This window comes from Procambarus clarkii, chromosome 19, assembly GCF_040958095.1.
Source record: "Procambarus clarkii isolate CNS0578487 chromosome 19, FALCON_Pclarkii_2.0, whole genome shotgun sequence".
In the NCBI taxonomy this organism is placed as follows: Eukaryota; Metazoa; Arthropoda; class Malacostraca; order Decapoda; family Cambaridae; genus Procambarus; species Procambarus clarkii.
This window is the reverse complement of record NC_091168.1, coordinates 31401638-31415541: the sequence shown is the minus strand read 5'-3', so window position 1 is coordinate 31415541 and position 13904 is coordinate 31401638. Positions and strand designations below refer to the sequence as shown.

Genomic DNA, 13904 nt, shown 5'->3' with positions numbered 1-13904 from the left:
TAGTAGGCCATTGCCTTAACCGTTTCAATGACACCGTGATGCATCACTACAAACAAATGTTAAAACGAAGGGAAAACAAGTGTCGCTAGACAAATTTTTAGTGAGACAAACAAGCAGGTTTTTTTTTTTTCCTACCACAGACGTGGCCACACACTTACAATGCTAACCAGCATATATACATTTTCTTCTGTCCTCCATAGACAGGGTTAGAGATCAGTTAAACATATAGTTCAGGGGTTTATTGAACGATCAACCATAAAGTGATTCGGTGCTTTTAAAATGCTAAGCTAACCTACATACGTAAATACATAGATACACAGATTTACGTATGCCATACATAAAGTGTTCGATGTGTCATTGATGTGCATTTACAAAGGTGAAATGTAATTCTGATCAGCTTCCATATATACTTTATACACATACATATACATACATATATACATACATGTATACATACATATATACACACACACATGCATTCACATACATTTGTCTCTTTTTACTCTGACGGGGTGAGATAGCTGATAGAGAAACTAGTGTGCAATTAAGCACTTAATCACTGAAGGTGATTAAGGTGCTTTTACAAGCTCAGGTTATATAGTTACATCACATACATACATTGTATAATTGATACATTACATGGTCAATCTTGGATACAAGTCCAATATATCAAGTAGTCCAAACAAGCAGTGAACCGTAACCAGGTCCTAGTGGTATGCAGGCAAAACATAGGAGAGAGAAATCATCACTGCCTGATGTTATAATGGAAGGGGACTCTCCTTCCAAACAGTAACTCCTCCTCCTCCTTCCCCCTCATCACCATCTTCCATACGCCATCAAGAGTCTTCCATAAAGGTAAGATAAACATATTTACTGTATTGTAGTTAGAGAAAAAAGTTGTATTCAGTATAAAATGTATTTTCAAGTTAATATATGTGGGGGTGTGGAATGGATTAATTCGATTCACTTTATTTCTTACGGGAAAAATCACTTCGACTTAGGATACGTCTCTGGGAACTGATTACCATCGTAAATCGAGGCCCCACTGTAATGCTTTTGTGTTATACAAGTACTACACAACTGATAATAAGAAATCATATGTACTCGCATTCTTCTAGTTCCGCGAAGTAGACATTTCGTCACTAGTGTACTTTGAGTATAGGGATTGGCCTCTCAAAAATGACAAAATCATACATGCTGGTGATGAACATGAGGATGACTGCAGTTCTACTAGTGACAATGTTACAACACCTGGACCATTAGGTGTGAGGCCGCCACTATTCTTTACCTCTATGCACTTTTATCTTATGGTATTGGTAACGTTGTATTTATATTTCTTGTATGTAAATATTCCTTTAGAGCATTCTATTGCGAACAATTTGACACCTAATTGAACGATGTAGCACAAAAATTTAGGTAAGAAAGTTGAAACAGTATAAACATTGCTCGCTCTACCTTGGGGTGCACGGTGGCCCGCCTGCCGGGGCAGCAAAAGTGTTTATCAGGAACATTGATTGATTGATTGATGAAGATTAAGCCACCCAAGAGGTGGCACGGGCATGAATAGCCCGTAAGTGGTGGCCCTTTCGAGCCATTACCAGTATCAAAAGATGATACTGGAGATCTGTGGAGGCGCAACTGCACCCTGCGTGACGGGAGATGTCTCCCGGACCAAGTGGTGACCAAATGGTGTAGGAACATTGGTTTGACCGGGAAGTTATAGCTTCTGGGGACAACACACTAATGGGGTGAAAGAAAATGGGTGAAATGAAAGGTTTAGTGAAGCCTGGCTGAATCAACTGATTGTACTAGTTAGCTGGGATAGGATCAAGTAGTCACTGGAGTTGGCACTTACTGGTTCTGTCTTGTCCAACTTCTTAGTTGTGACCTGTATATTTGATTTGTACAGCTAATAATGTCACTAAACAATGTGTGTTATAAAGTAGGGTCTCCTAGAGCAGGAGACTGCTCCACCACAATACTGTGATGGAGAAGCAAGGGAGGAGAAAATGCTGTGGTGGAGCACCAAGGGGGGACATAATACCATGGTTGAGCAACAAAGGGGTAGAATCTTATGATGGAGCAGCAGGAGACAATACTGTGATGGTGCAGCTGGAGACAATACTATGATGGAGCAGTAGGAGGAGACAATACTGTGGTGGAACAGTAGGAGACAATACCGTGGTGGAATGGCAAAAAGAGAGAATACTGTAGTGGAGCAGCAGCATGAGACATTACTGTAGTGGAGTGGCAGGAGGAGATAATATTGTATTGGAGTGGCAGGAGGGGAGACACAATACCATGGTGGAGCGGCAGGAGACAATACCGTAGTGGAGCGGCAGGAGGAGACAACAACTGTAGTGGAGCAGCAGGAGCAGGAGACAATACTGTAGTGGAACTGCAGCAACGTAAGAACAAAGGTAACTGCAGAAGGCCTATTGGCCCATACGAGGCCGCTCCTATTTATAACCACTCAATCCCACTTATATACATGTCCAACCCACGCTTGAAACAATCGAGGGACCCCACCACCACGTTACGCGGTAATTGGCTCCACAAATCAGCAACCCTGTTACCGAACCAGTATTTACCCAAGTCTTTCCTAAATCTAACCTTATCAATATATACCCATTGTTTCCTGTTCTGTCTTGTGTTGGCTCCGCGAGGCTCCATGAGGCTCTGCGAGGCTCCACGAGGCCCGGGCGAGGCTCCACGAGACCCGGGAGAGGCTCTACGAGAACCGGGCGAGGCTCCACGAGACCCGGGAGAGGCTCCACGAGGCCCGGGAGAGGCTCCACGAGACCCGGGCGAGGCTCCACGAGACCCGGGAGAGGCTCTGCGAGACCCGGGCGAGGCTCCACGAGACCCGGGAGAGGCTCTGCGAGGCTCCACGAGACCCGGGAGAGGCTCTGCGAGGCTCCACGAGACCCGGAAGAGGCTCCGCGAGACCCGGGCGAGGCTCCGCGAGACCCGGGCGAGGCTCCGCGAGGCCCGGGAGAGGCTCGGCGAGGCCCGGGCGAGGCTCCACGAGGCCCGGTCGAGGCTCCGCGAGGCCCGGGAGAGGCTCCACGAGGCCCGGGCGAGGCTCCACGAGGTCCGTGCGAGGCTCGGCGAGGTCCGGGCGAGGCTCCACGAGACCCGGGCGAGGCTCCGCGAGATCCCAACACTCTCACAACCAAGGTACAAGTTCTCTTCTTGAAAACTTTCGTAATTTCATTTGAAGATAATTAGGATAGATAATTCCTTGTTCTCATATCAGATATAGACAAAAATACAAGTCACAGCTTCGTATCATCCTTTGCAGATGACACAAAAATCAGTATGAAAATTACCTCGGCTGTGGACATTGAAAAACTTCAAGATGATATTAATAAAGTTTTCGACTGGGCATCAGAAAATAACATGATGTTTAACAGTGATAAATTCCTGGTACTCAGGAACGGTAAAAATGAGGACCTTAAACATAATACAGAGTACAAAACACAATCAAATGTGCCCATAGTAGGAAAACAGCATGTAAAGGATTTGGGAATAATGATGTCTGACGACCTAACGTTTAGGGAGCATAACCAAGCAAATATTGCGTCAGCCAGAAAAATGATCGGATGGATTACGAGAACTTTCAAATCCAGGGATCCCATCACAATGGTTGTCCTCTTCAAGTCACTGGTGTTGTCCCGTCTTGAGTACTGCACAGTACTCACTTCCCCCTTCAGAGCAGGAGAGATTGCTGAAATAGAGGGAATACAGAGAACATATACGGCACGCATAGACGAGATAAAGCACCTAAATTATTGGGATCATCTCAAAGCTCTCCAAATGTACTTACTAGAAAGAAGACGAGAGAGATACCAAATAATATACACCTGGAAGATACTGGAGGGCCAAGTACCAAATCTACACAGTAAAATAACAACGTACTGGAGTGAACGATATGGAAGAAAATGTAGAATAGAACCAGTGAAGAGCAGAGGTGCCATAGGCACAATCAGAGAACACTGTATAAACATCAGAGGTCCGCGGTTGTTCAACGTCCTCCCAGCAAGCATAAGAAATATTGCCGGAACAACCGTGGACATTTTCAAGAGGAAACTAGATTTATTCCTCCAAGGAGTGCCGGACCAACCGGGCTGTGGTGGGTATGTGGGCCTGCGGGCCGCTTCAAGCAACAGCCTGGTGGACCAAACTCTCACAAGTCAAGCCTGGCCTCGGGCCGGGCTTGGGGAGTAGAACAACTCCCAGAACCCCATCAACCAGGTATCAACCAGGTATAGGAGTGTTTTGACAAATAAGAGAACACAAGGCACCAAAAAATTCAAATCCGCCAACAAAAATCCAAATCCACTAACAAAAACTCCAAATTCGCCAACAAAAAGAGTCAAATTCCGCCAACAAGAAATTCAAAATCCGCCAACAAAAATTACCAAATTAGCCAATAAAAAAATTCAAATCCGTCAAAAAAAAAAATCGGCTAACAAAAAATTCCAAATTCAGCAATTAAAACATACCAAATCCGCCAACAGTTCCAAATCCAACAGCAAAAAAAAAAAAAAAAAAAAAAAATTATCAAATCTGTCGACAACAAAATTCCAAATCCGCCAACAAAAATGTGTAAATCTGCCAACAAACAATTTCGCGAATAAAAAAAATCGAAATCCGCCAACAAAAAATCCAAATCTGCCAACAACTAAATGCATGTGGTAAGCCTTAAATTGAGTTAGATGTGGGCATCACAAACTCTCGTGTAAAAGCCGCAATATTTCAGGAAATTAGAGAAGACAGAAGAGCAGTCAGACTCACTCAGGCCAGAAAGCACCAGTATAAAGAGTTATGACACCTTTAGAAGCGGAAAAAGGTATGAAATAAAATGTGACCAACAACTCCTGGCCTTCCTAAGTGATTGTGGTATATCTGAAAACCTGAACCCGACCAATGCCAGTACTTAAATTAACTCTTTCAGTGCCTGAGCCTAACCTAACTTAACCTAACTTAATCTAACTTTGTCTAAGGTGCTGTCTCTGCCTTACCATTTACCTGATGTTCTCCTATTCCTATAATTTCCTAAATAATCCATCAAGTCTCCATGCACTTATGCAAGCATCTACCTCAGTTTCATTGTAAAATTTTACTCTTAAATCTAATCTTACCCTATTCCATTTATATTTTAAATTTATTTGTATTGATCTATGTCATTTTTTTAAAATCAATTATTGATCTCATTTTTGTTCTTTTAATTAAGTTCATACTAATTATAAGTTAAAACTAAGCTTAATAAAATTTATTATCTTTAAGATTATTTTACTTTACAATTATCATTTGTCAAATTTTTTTATATATTCATCTTGACAGTCTCTACTGATTTTTTGTTCTCTCCGCCAAACTTGTATATTGTGTTTTGCTATAATTACTTCCTATTTTACAGCAGATTTGTTTTTCATCTGTTCATGTAATTGTTATCTTATTGTATTGTGACATTCTTTTCTATATTGATATATATTTTCTGTCTATTGTTACTTACATTGTACCTGAGAGTACCTGTAAGCAATCTACCTCATTTTTCATTTTTGCTCAATTTTTTTGGTATTGCTTAGTCTTGTTTATATTTTTGTTTTGTATATCTATATCTTGTGTTTTGTATAGTCCATGTTTATATGTTTTTTTCTTTAATCTCATTCATTACCTAGGTTTCCTAGCCTAGCCATACTCCATTGTACCCCTGTAAGCCCCTTTTGTGTTTGTTTGGTACAGTATTGTGTACATTTATTTCTTTTTGTTTCTCTTGTTTTTCCGGCAATCAGCTTTTTTTTATGCAGTCAAGTATAGACCCAGAACTTAACCTCTTATCCACTATCTATGACAATAATCACTTTAATGATCTAAATTGCAGATATTTTGCAGCACATGATGTAAACAATGTATTAACTCATAGTCACAATATCTCTGTAATCAATTTGAACGTTAGATCCCTAGGCAAACACTTCGATGATGTTAGTGCCTTGATTGAAGCTATTGACAACAATTTCTCTTTTATTATACTTACTGAAACATGGTTGAAAGATGATACTACTCAACTCTTTAACATGCCTAACTACTCAGCAATCCACAACTGTCGTCAACTTCAGAGAGGTGGTGGCACTGCTCTTTACTACCACCAAGAACTAACATGCTTAAAAGAAATTAGAACTAGAGACTGCTATGGGGAGTATATCTTCGCCAGCTTCAGAGTCAAGGGTGCCGAGTCTATCCTGTCTGTGGGTGCAGTTTATAGAATTCCTAACACTGATGTGACCGAATTCAACTCAAACCTTAGAAATCTAATACTTGATAACAGACTGAACAAAAACCACCTAATTATTGCAGGGGACTTTAATATTGACCTCTGCGAGCCAGAACACCCTACTGCTGTTAGCTTCCTCAACTGTATGAATTCCTGCTTCCTCATACCCTTAATCACTAGACCTACTAGAATCACTGATAGCACTGCCACGACTCTTGATCACATCTGGACAAATATAACCTCTCCGCTTACTTCAGGTATAATCACCGATAGCACTACAGACCATTACCCCACATTTCTCTTAACTAACATTAGCAAACCACCTCTTGAGTCAAGAGAGATACGTTTTAGACTACACAATGAAACTGCTATAGGCAATTTTATAACTGCTACTGATAATGTCAACTGGGAGTCCGAGTTAGGTAACATAGAGGACATCAACCTAGCAGTTCAATCTTTTCTTCAAATAACTCTTAGCCTTTATAATACCCAGTCCTATGCTTACAAAACAAGTCACAACCAAAAGGCTTAACAATCCTTGGCTTACAAAGGGAATACTTAAATCTATTAATAAAAAACATGACCTTGAGAAAAAGTATAGGTTAGGGATTGTCTCCAAAGAATTCTCAAAGAATTACTCATTATTGCTATCTAAGATAATTAGACGAGCCAAAACTAAATACTACGAAGATAAATTTACCCAAATAAAGAGCAACATTAAACAAACATGGAGAACAATTTCACAAATATTGGGATCAAAAAAGTCTTTAAATAGCAAACCGACTCTCCTGTCTAATAACGATGGTCAGCTTTCAGCCTCTGATTCTGCTATTGAGTTCAATAGGTTCTTCTCTTCCATTGGTTCATCCCTTGCTAATGATATTCCATCTTCCAGTACTGACATTAAGGACTATCTTACAGGGAACTATCCCCAGTCTCTGTACCTAAAGCCTATTAATTCCATTGACGTCAATGAGATAATCCTTTCCCTTAAAACCAAGTCTGGTGCCCTTGAGGAGATACCAACTTTAATCTACAAAAAAGCCTCCAGATCTTTAGCCCCTGCTATTGCTTTGCTCTTCAACAAGTCACTTGAACTCCAAACCTTTCCAGATATTCTAAAAAAAGCGAGAGTAACGCCTGTCCACAAATGTGGTGATCTCACAGATGTTAACAACTACAGACCTATATCAATCCTGTCAAACTTGTCAAAAATTTTTGAAAAACTAATCTATAAGCAGCTTTACTCATATCTAGCCAAACTCAATATACTTAGCCCTTGCCAATATGGCTTCAGGCCCAAAAAAAGCACTAACGATGCACTTATTAGTATGCTTAACTCGATTCATACAGCTCTTGATAAAAATGAGTTCCCTGTTGGGTTATTTGTGGACCTGCGTAAAGCTTTCGATACTGTCAACCACCAAAACCTTCTTCTTAAATTACATCATTATGGTGTCAGAGGACACTCCCTACAATACCTCAAATCCTACCTTACTGACAGGCTCCAATGTGTTTCTGTGAATAATACAATTTCGCCCACCCTACCCATCAACATTGGTGTTCCCCAGGGCAGCATACTTGGCCCTCTCCTCTTTCTCATCTACATTAATGACCTTCCAAATGCCTCCCAACACCTCAAACCAATCCTATTTGCTGACGACACAACCTTCATTTACTCCAGTCCTGATCCCCTTGCTCTAAATGCCACAGTAAATACTGAGCTAAATAAAGTCCATCTGTGGCTAACTGCCAACAAACTCACCCTTAACATTGACAAAACTTTCTATATTCTGTTTGGCAATAAATCCTCTAATCAAATAAATCTCAAAATAAACAATACCCAAATTTGTAACAAATTAGATGGCAAATTCCTTGGCATTCTCATTGACCACAAGCTGAATTTCCAGGGACACATTCTAAACATATCAAAAAAAGTTTCAAAAACTGTGGGCATTCTTTCTAAGATCAGATATTATGTACCACGCCCTGCCCTGGTGACTCTCTATTACTCCCTTATCTATCCATATCTCAACTATGGTATTTGTGCTTGGGGCTCTACTACCCAAAATCACTTACGTCCTCTAATTACTCAACACAAAGCTGCTATTAGGACAATATCCAACTCTGGCCCCAGACATCACTCGGTACCCCTACTCAAATCTCTGAATATGTTAGACATTAAGTCACTGCACATTCACTCATGTGTATTATACATATACAAAACGCTAAATTGTAATGCCAATCCTGATCTCAAAAGCTTCATAGAAGGTTGTAACAGAACCCATGAGCACCACACCAGAAATAAATACAGTTTTGATATTCCTAGAGTACGACTTAATCAAACCAGAAATGCTCTACAAATCAAGGGGCCCAGGATGTGGAATGACCTTCCCAACCATGTTAAAGACAGTACCTCTCTCAACCAGTTTAAGTTAAAAACGAAGCTATACCTAATAAATTCCATGTAACCTACCTTACCCTTCTATTGTCAACCCATGTATGTTTTTTGTTTTTTTTTTGTTTTACAAATCAACGCTGTTTTAATGTAATTTTCTGTAATAATTTATAATTGTATTTGTGCTGTTTTTTCAACAATGTTCCCCCCCTCTTTTACCTCTATTTTTATTTGTACTCAACGCATTTTTTTCTTTTTACCCATTAGTTTTAAGCTTTAGTCAGTAGTGTTTTTTCCTGCCCGAAACGCTTTGCGTAATAGTGGCTTTAGGCATTGTATGTACTAGCTCTATCTATAAAGCCAACAAACTTTGTAAAATCTCTTTATGTATGTACCTTTGCCTAAATAAAAATTATTATTATTATTATTATTATTATAGAATTATATGTACCCACAAGACAATACTTATGCGTATTAGTGGCTTTAGGTAATGTATGTATTAGTTCTATCTGTAAATCCAACAATATATTTGTAAATCAACTATGTATATGTACTTTTCCTGAATAAAAATTTATTTATTATTATTTTATTTATTGTGACATTGTAATTGCCGATATCGAATATTTAGCCTTAGGCCAACTACTGACCTTCCCCGGGATGTAACCCACAACCGTCGTCCAATTCTCTGTTACCTATTTACAGCTAGGTGAACAGAGGCATCAGGCGGTGAAAGAAAACGTGCTCAACCGCCCCTGCTCGTACCATGGCAAGTCCCACGGTTACGAACCCCATGGAGTGACGTCTTTTAATTATTTTTGTATAAACAAACTTGAGATGAGAGCGATGGTCTGTTACGGTACTCCGGAGAGAGCCCTAAAATATATTACAATTTAGATGATGTTTGAACCGCGTCTTTTAGAAGGTTTTCGTCTAAAGGTCTCGGTCAGTATTGGAACATGTTTCTCAGCTCCTCTCAAACCTGCACTAACACACATCATTCTACTAAATTATGTATTCACAAATCAGCATAAATATTAATAATATTAGTCTTCATAAGAATTCTTAATAAAGGTATAGTATACTAAAGTTAATGAACATAATTCAGTTTTATATCCTCAGACGTAACAATAATGTGTGCCGAAGACTTAGCTGGAGGGACGCATCAGGACACGTTATCCAAGTGTCAACACAACAAAGATCAGCTGAGGCTTAGTGAAGTGTTGTTGTGTTGACCCGCGGGTGTCACTCACTACTGTTGTGTTGACCGAGGTTGTTACAGTCGCTGTGGTTGTGTTGACCGAGGTTGTCACTTGTTGTGGTACCCGAGGGTACTAATACCCGCTGTGAAGGCCGAGGTTGTGACAGATGACGCGTGTATGACAAGATGGGTACATTCAAGGATCCATCGAGGCCAGTAGCAGGTAAACTCATAATGTATTATACACTACTCTTGATGTCGGGGACAATGTATTATTCAGTACTGATGATGCAGAGACAATGTATTATACAGTACTGTTCACATCAACAGTACTGTTGATGTGGAGATAATGTATTATACAGTACTGTTGATGTGGAGATAATATATTATACAGTACTGTTGATGTGGAGATAATGTATTATACAGTACTGTTGATGTGCAGATAATGTATTATACAGTACTGTTGATGTGCAGATAATGTATTATACAGTACTGTTGATGTGCAGATAATGTATTATACAGTACTGTTGATGTGCAGATAATGTATTATACAGTACTGTTGATGTGCAGATAATGTATTATACAGTACTGTTGATGTGCAGATAATGTATTATACAGTACTGTTGATGTGGAAGTAATGTATTATGCAGTACAGTACTGTTGATGTGGAGATAATGTATTATGCAGTACTGTTGATGTGCAGATAATGTATTATACAGTACTGTTGATGTGCAGATAATGTATTATACAGTACTGTTGATGTGGAAGTAATGTATTATGCAGTACAGTACTGTTGATGTGGAGATAATGTATTATGCAGTACTGTTGATGTGGAGGGATAATAAATTATGCAGTACTGTTGATGAGGGAGATAATATAGTGTTCAATACTGTTGATATGGGAAATAATGTATTATACAGTACTGTTGATGTGGAAATAATGTACTATGCAGTACTGTTGATGTGGAGGCAATATATTTTGCAGTACTAGTATATAATATTTAGTACTAGTATTTCTATATATATATTAATCAATGGGCAAATAAGAACATAATAGGTGAGGGTGTGAGACCTTAACATACCACATTGTTTACTTTTTGTGTCAATAACACCTATTTCATATTCCCAGTAATTATACCCAAGCCTGAGCCGCATGTGTTCCGTGTCACTCCAAGCATTTCTCCTTTTACCATATGTGAAAAGGGTGTTTTGACTCGCATGTAGTGTTGCATGATTTGGCTTCCCTCATACATTATACCTCTCCTCGCCACTTCTGCCTGAGCTGAATATTTCTTATTTTGCTTCTTATTGGTCTCATTGTTAAAACACATTCAATGTCAACTTGTGGTTTTGATGTGGCATGTTTGACCAGTCCACTATTCCAACATGAGAGGGAATCCACATGAATTTTACTTTGACCTTTCAGCCATATCTCATTTATCCTTTTTTTACAATCCTCAATTATGGACATGAAGATTGGTTTTTGACTGTTTAAGGAATAAAGTGCTCCTCCGCAATCGACACATACAAAAACATCTGTTTCGTCTTTATGTACTACCTCCAAATCAGCCAGAATGGCCTGCAGTTCAGCTTGTGTGGATGATATATAATTACTAAGTTGAAGTTTAATTTTCCTGTCCATAGTTCCAAACTCAGTACGTTCCCTTATTAGGACACCACACCCTGCCATCTTCTGCCACCGACCCATCACACTATACGTGTAAACTACTGCCTCTTGGTAACCGAGATACAGTACCTGTATCATGCTTCCATACAAACACCGTAATTGTCCCAGTTCATACTGAATCTTTTTCACTTTGAGGGGTACAGTTTCTACTTCTATTTTCTGTACTTTCCAGAGAGCAGACCTTTTACACTGTCAAGAGGGTTTTGCAGCAGTCAAGTACATCTTATTCCCTAAAGTCATTAGCTAATCCCATTGTGTAGCATGTCTCGCTTCATTTTCTAGAAGCGTGCACATCACTCAAACAATTCTGAACGCTGTGAAAGAGCTTATCTCCTCCTCCTGTCCTCATGAAGTGAATAGATACTCTATTATTAATGTCAAGGACTCTATCCTACACATTCTGTAAATTTAATTCCATTCTCATTATTTCAGTCATTGCATTTCTTTGACATCCAAGAATGATCCTCATAGCTTCGTTCTGTATCGACTCTAGTTTTTTTAATTCTGCCTTGCCCTGTGTAAGACAAAATGGGTGCTGCATAGTCTATCAGGGACCAAACAGTGCTTATGTATAACATCCGCAAGATAGGTACTGTACCCAAACACCTTTACCAGAAAATGCTAGCACCTTTAGAGGATGCTGTCAGACTTTACATAAGTAGCTGATATGATTTATTTTAGCATTTTAGACCCCTGGAGGATACATCTCTGATGTTAATCTGTTCATTAATACATTCCATAAGGTAGGACTTAAAATTCCTCTTGGGGGATACCTAACTGAAACCTCCGTTCCTCTGGCATGTATCCCTGGTAATTCACCTGACCTTTTCTTCCTTGTAGATAATCTTGTATCCAATGTAGCAATCTTCCTGTTATTTCCAGATTGGCTTATTCGTATAAGATTACTTCCCCCATTTACTTTATCAACTGCTCTTCGTAGATCAACAAAAACTCTACAATTGTCATCCACATTAGACAAACACTTTATGAGACAGTCTGTGGTACTTTTGCCCTTGATAAAACTAAAGATGTTATTGGAGATGTTATCTCCTACAAGGTAGAGTAGCCTATTTAATAAGATCCTTTCCATTATTTTACAAAAGCAGGATGTTAAGAAGACAGGCCTGTAGCCTCCGTTTGACTTAGGTATAGGAATGATGACAGCCTCCTTCCATTTTCTTGGTAACTTTCCCTCCCTAGAACTCATGTTAAAGAAATCAAGTAAGGGACTAGGTTTCATACCGGCTAAATAATCAAGAATGTCATACATTACTCCATCCTTTCCCCGAGCAGTCGAGCTGCCGCTTTTTATAGCGTCAAATAGCTCATCATTAGTTATCTCAGTGCTTGTTACTGATCCTGTATTGTGCATGTTACTGATACTGTATTTAAATAACATAAAATTATACACACAGAAATCACAATAGCGTGATACTGTAAATCAAATGAACAAATCCACAAAGGCCTTGATGAGGGTTTGAACCTACGCACCGGATGTTCCCAGAAGCGCCTTGGTCAACTGTACCACCACATGGTCAAAAGAATTGCAACCTGGAGTGCTACTGCCCTTGCTAGGATCCCGAAGCTTCTCCGAAACCTAACCAGGGTTTCACACATTCCCCCATGCATTCGGGCTATGTCAACCAGATGGTACAATTGACTAAGGTACATCTGGGAACATCCGGTGCGTAGGTTCAAACCCTCGAGGCCCTTGTGGATTTGTTCATTTGATATATCACGCTATTGTGATTTCTGTGTGTATTAAAGTAGCGGCATAGAGGTAGAATATCTAGATGACAGAGCCCAAATGGAATTGTGTGGAACCTCGGTTAGGCTTCAGAGGAGCTTTGGGATCCTTGTGAGGGCAGTAGCACTCCAGGTTGCAATTCTTATTATTTCAGAATTTCTTAGGCCCATGTGTCTTGCTTCCCCTGCCCCTATTATTTTCCCTCTGTACTAATTTCTCGACCATGTCCTCGTAAAAGCTATCAACGCAGAGAGGCGTGTATTGTTGATACCAATCTTCCATATTTTGAATAAAATCATTTTTCGTATCTTTATTAATAATTAATCTTTTCCTTTGAAAGTGGACTTGTTTTTCCCCCAGTGGCAATTCAACATACAGTAGTGCCTTCATTGACGAATTTAATCTGTTCCCAGAGACGGTTCGACAGCTGAAAATTCGAAAACCGAAACGAATTTTCCCATAAGAAATAATGTAAATTAAATTAATCCATTTCATATACCCCAAAATATTAACTTAAAAATACATTTTATACAGAATATTACTCATATTTTTTACTGTACAGGTACCTTACCTTTATTGAGGACTCTTGTTGGTGTAT

The 13904-nt window shown here is 39.5% G+C and overlaps 2 protein-coding genes across 3 annotated transcripts in view; both read left to right on the top strand.

Moving 5' to 3' along the window:
- The first annotated feature begins 2671 nt into the window (after positions 1-2671).
- On the top strand, positions 2672-3199 carry LOC138366400 (putative golgin subfamily A member 6-like protein 3). Its single transcript, XM_069327442.1, has one exon. It carries the CDS (start codon positions 2672-2674, stop codon positions 3197-3199), a length of 528 nt encoding a protein of 175 aa, XP_069183543.1.
- Positions 3200-9859: 6660 nt separating this feature from the next.
- The window catches only part of RhoGAP68F (Rho GTPase activating protein at 68F), a 124047-nt gene continuing 120002 nt past the window's right edge, over positions 9860-13904 (top strand). For both annotated transcript variants that reach the window (XM_045741004.2, XM_045741002.2), the window contains exon 1: positions 9860-10096. In XM_045741004.2, coding sequence (XP_045596960.1) covers positions 10060-10096 — 37 coding nt within the window. In that variant the 5' untranslated portion in view covers positions 9860-10059. The remainder of the gene's footprint in view (positions 10097-13904) is intronic.

Excerpts from the sequence above, each read along its gene's own strand:
- LOC138366400 (XM_069327442.1), top strand. The coding sequence starts at position 2,672 with ATGAGGCTCTGCGAGGCTCCACGAGGCCCGGGCGAGGCTCCACGAGAC.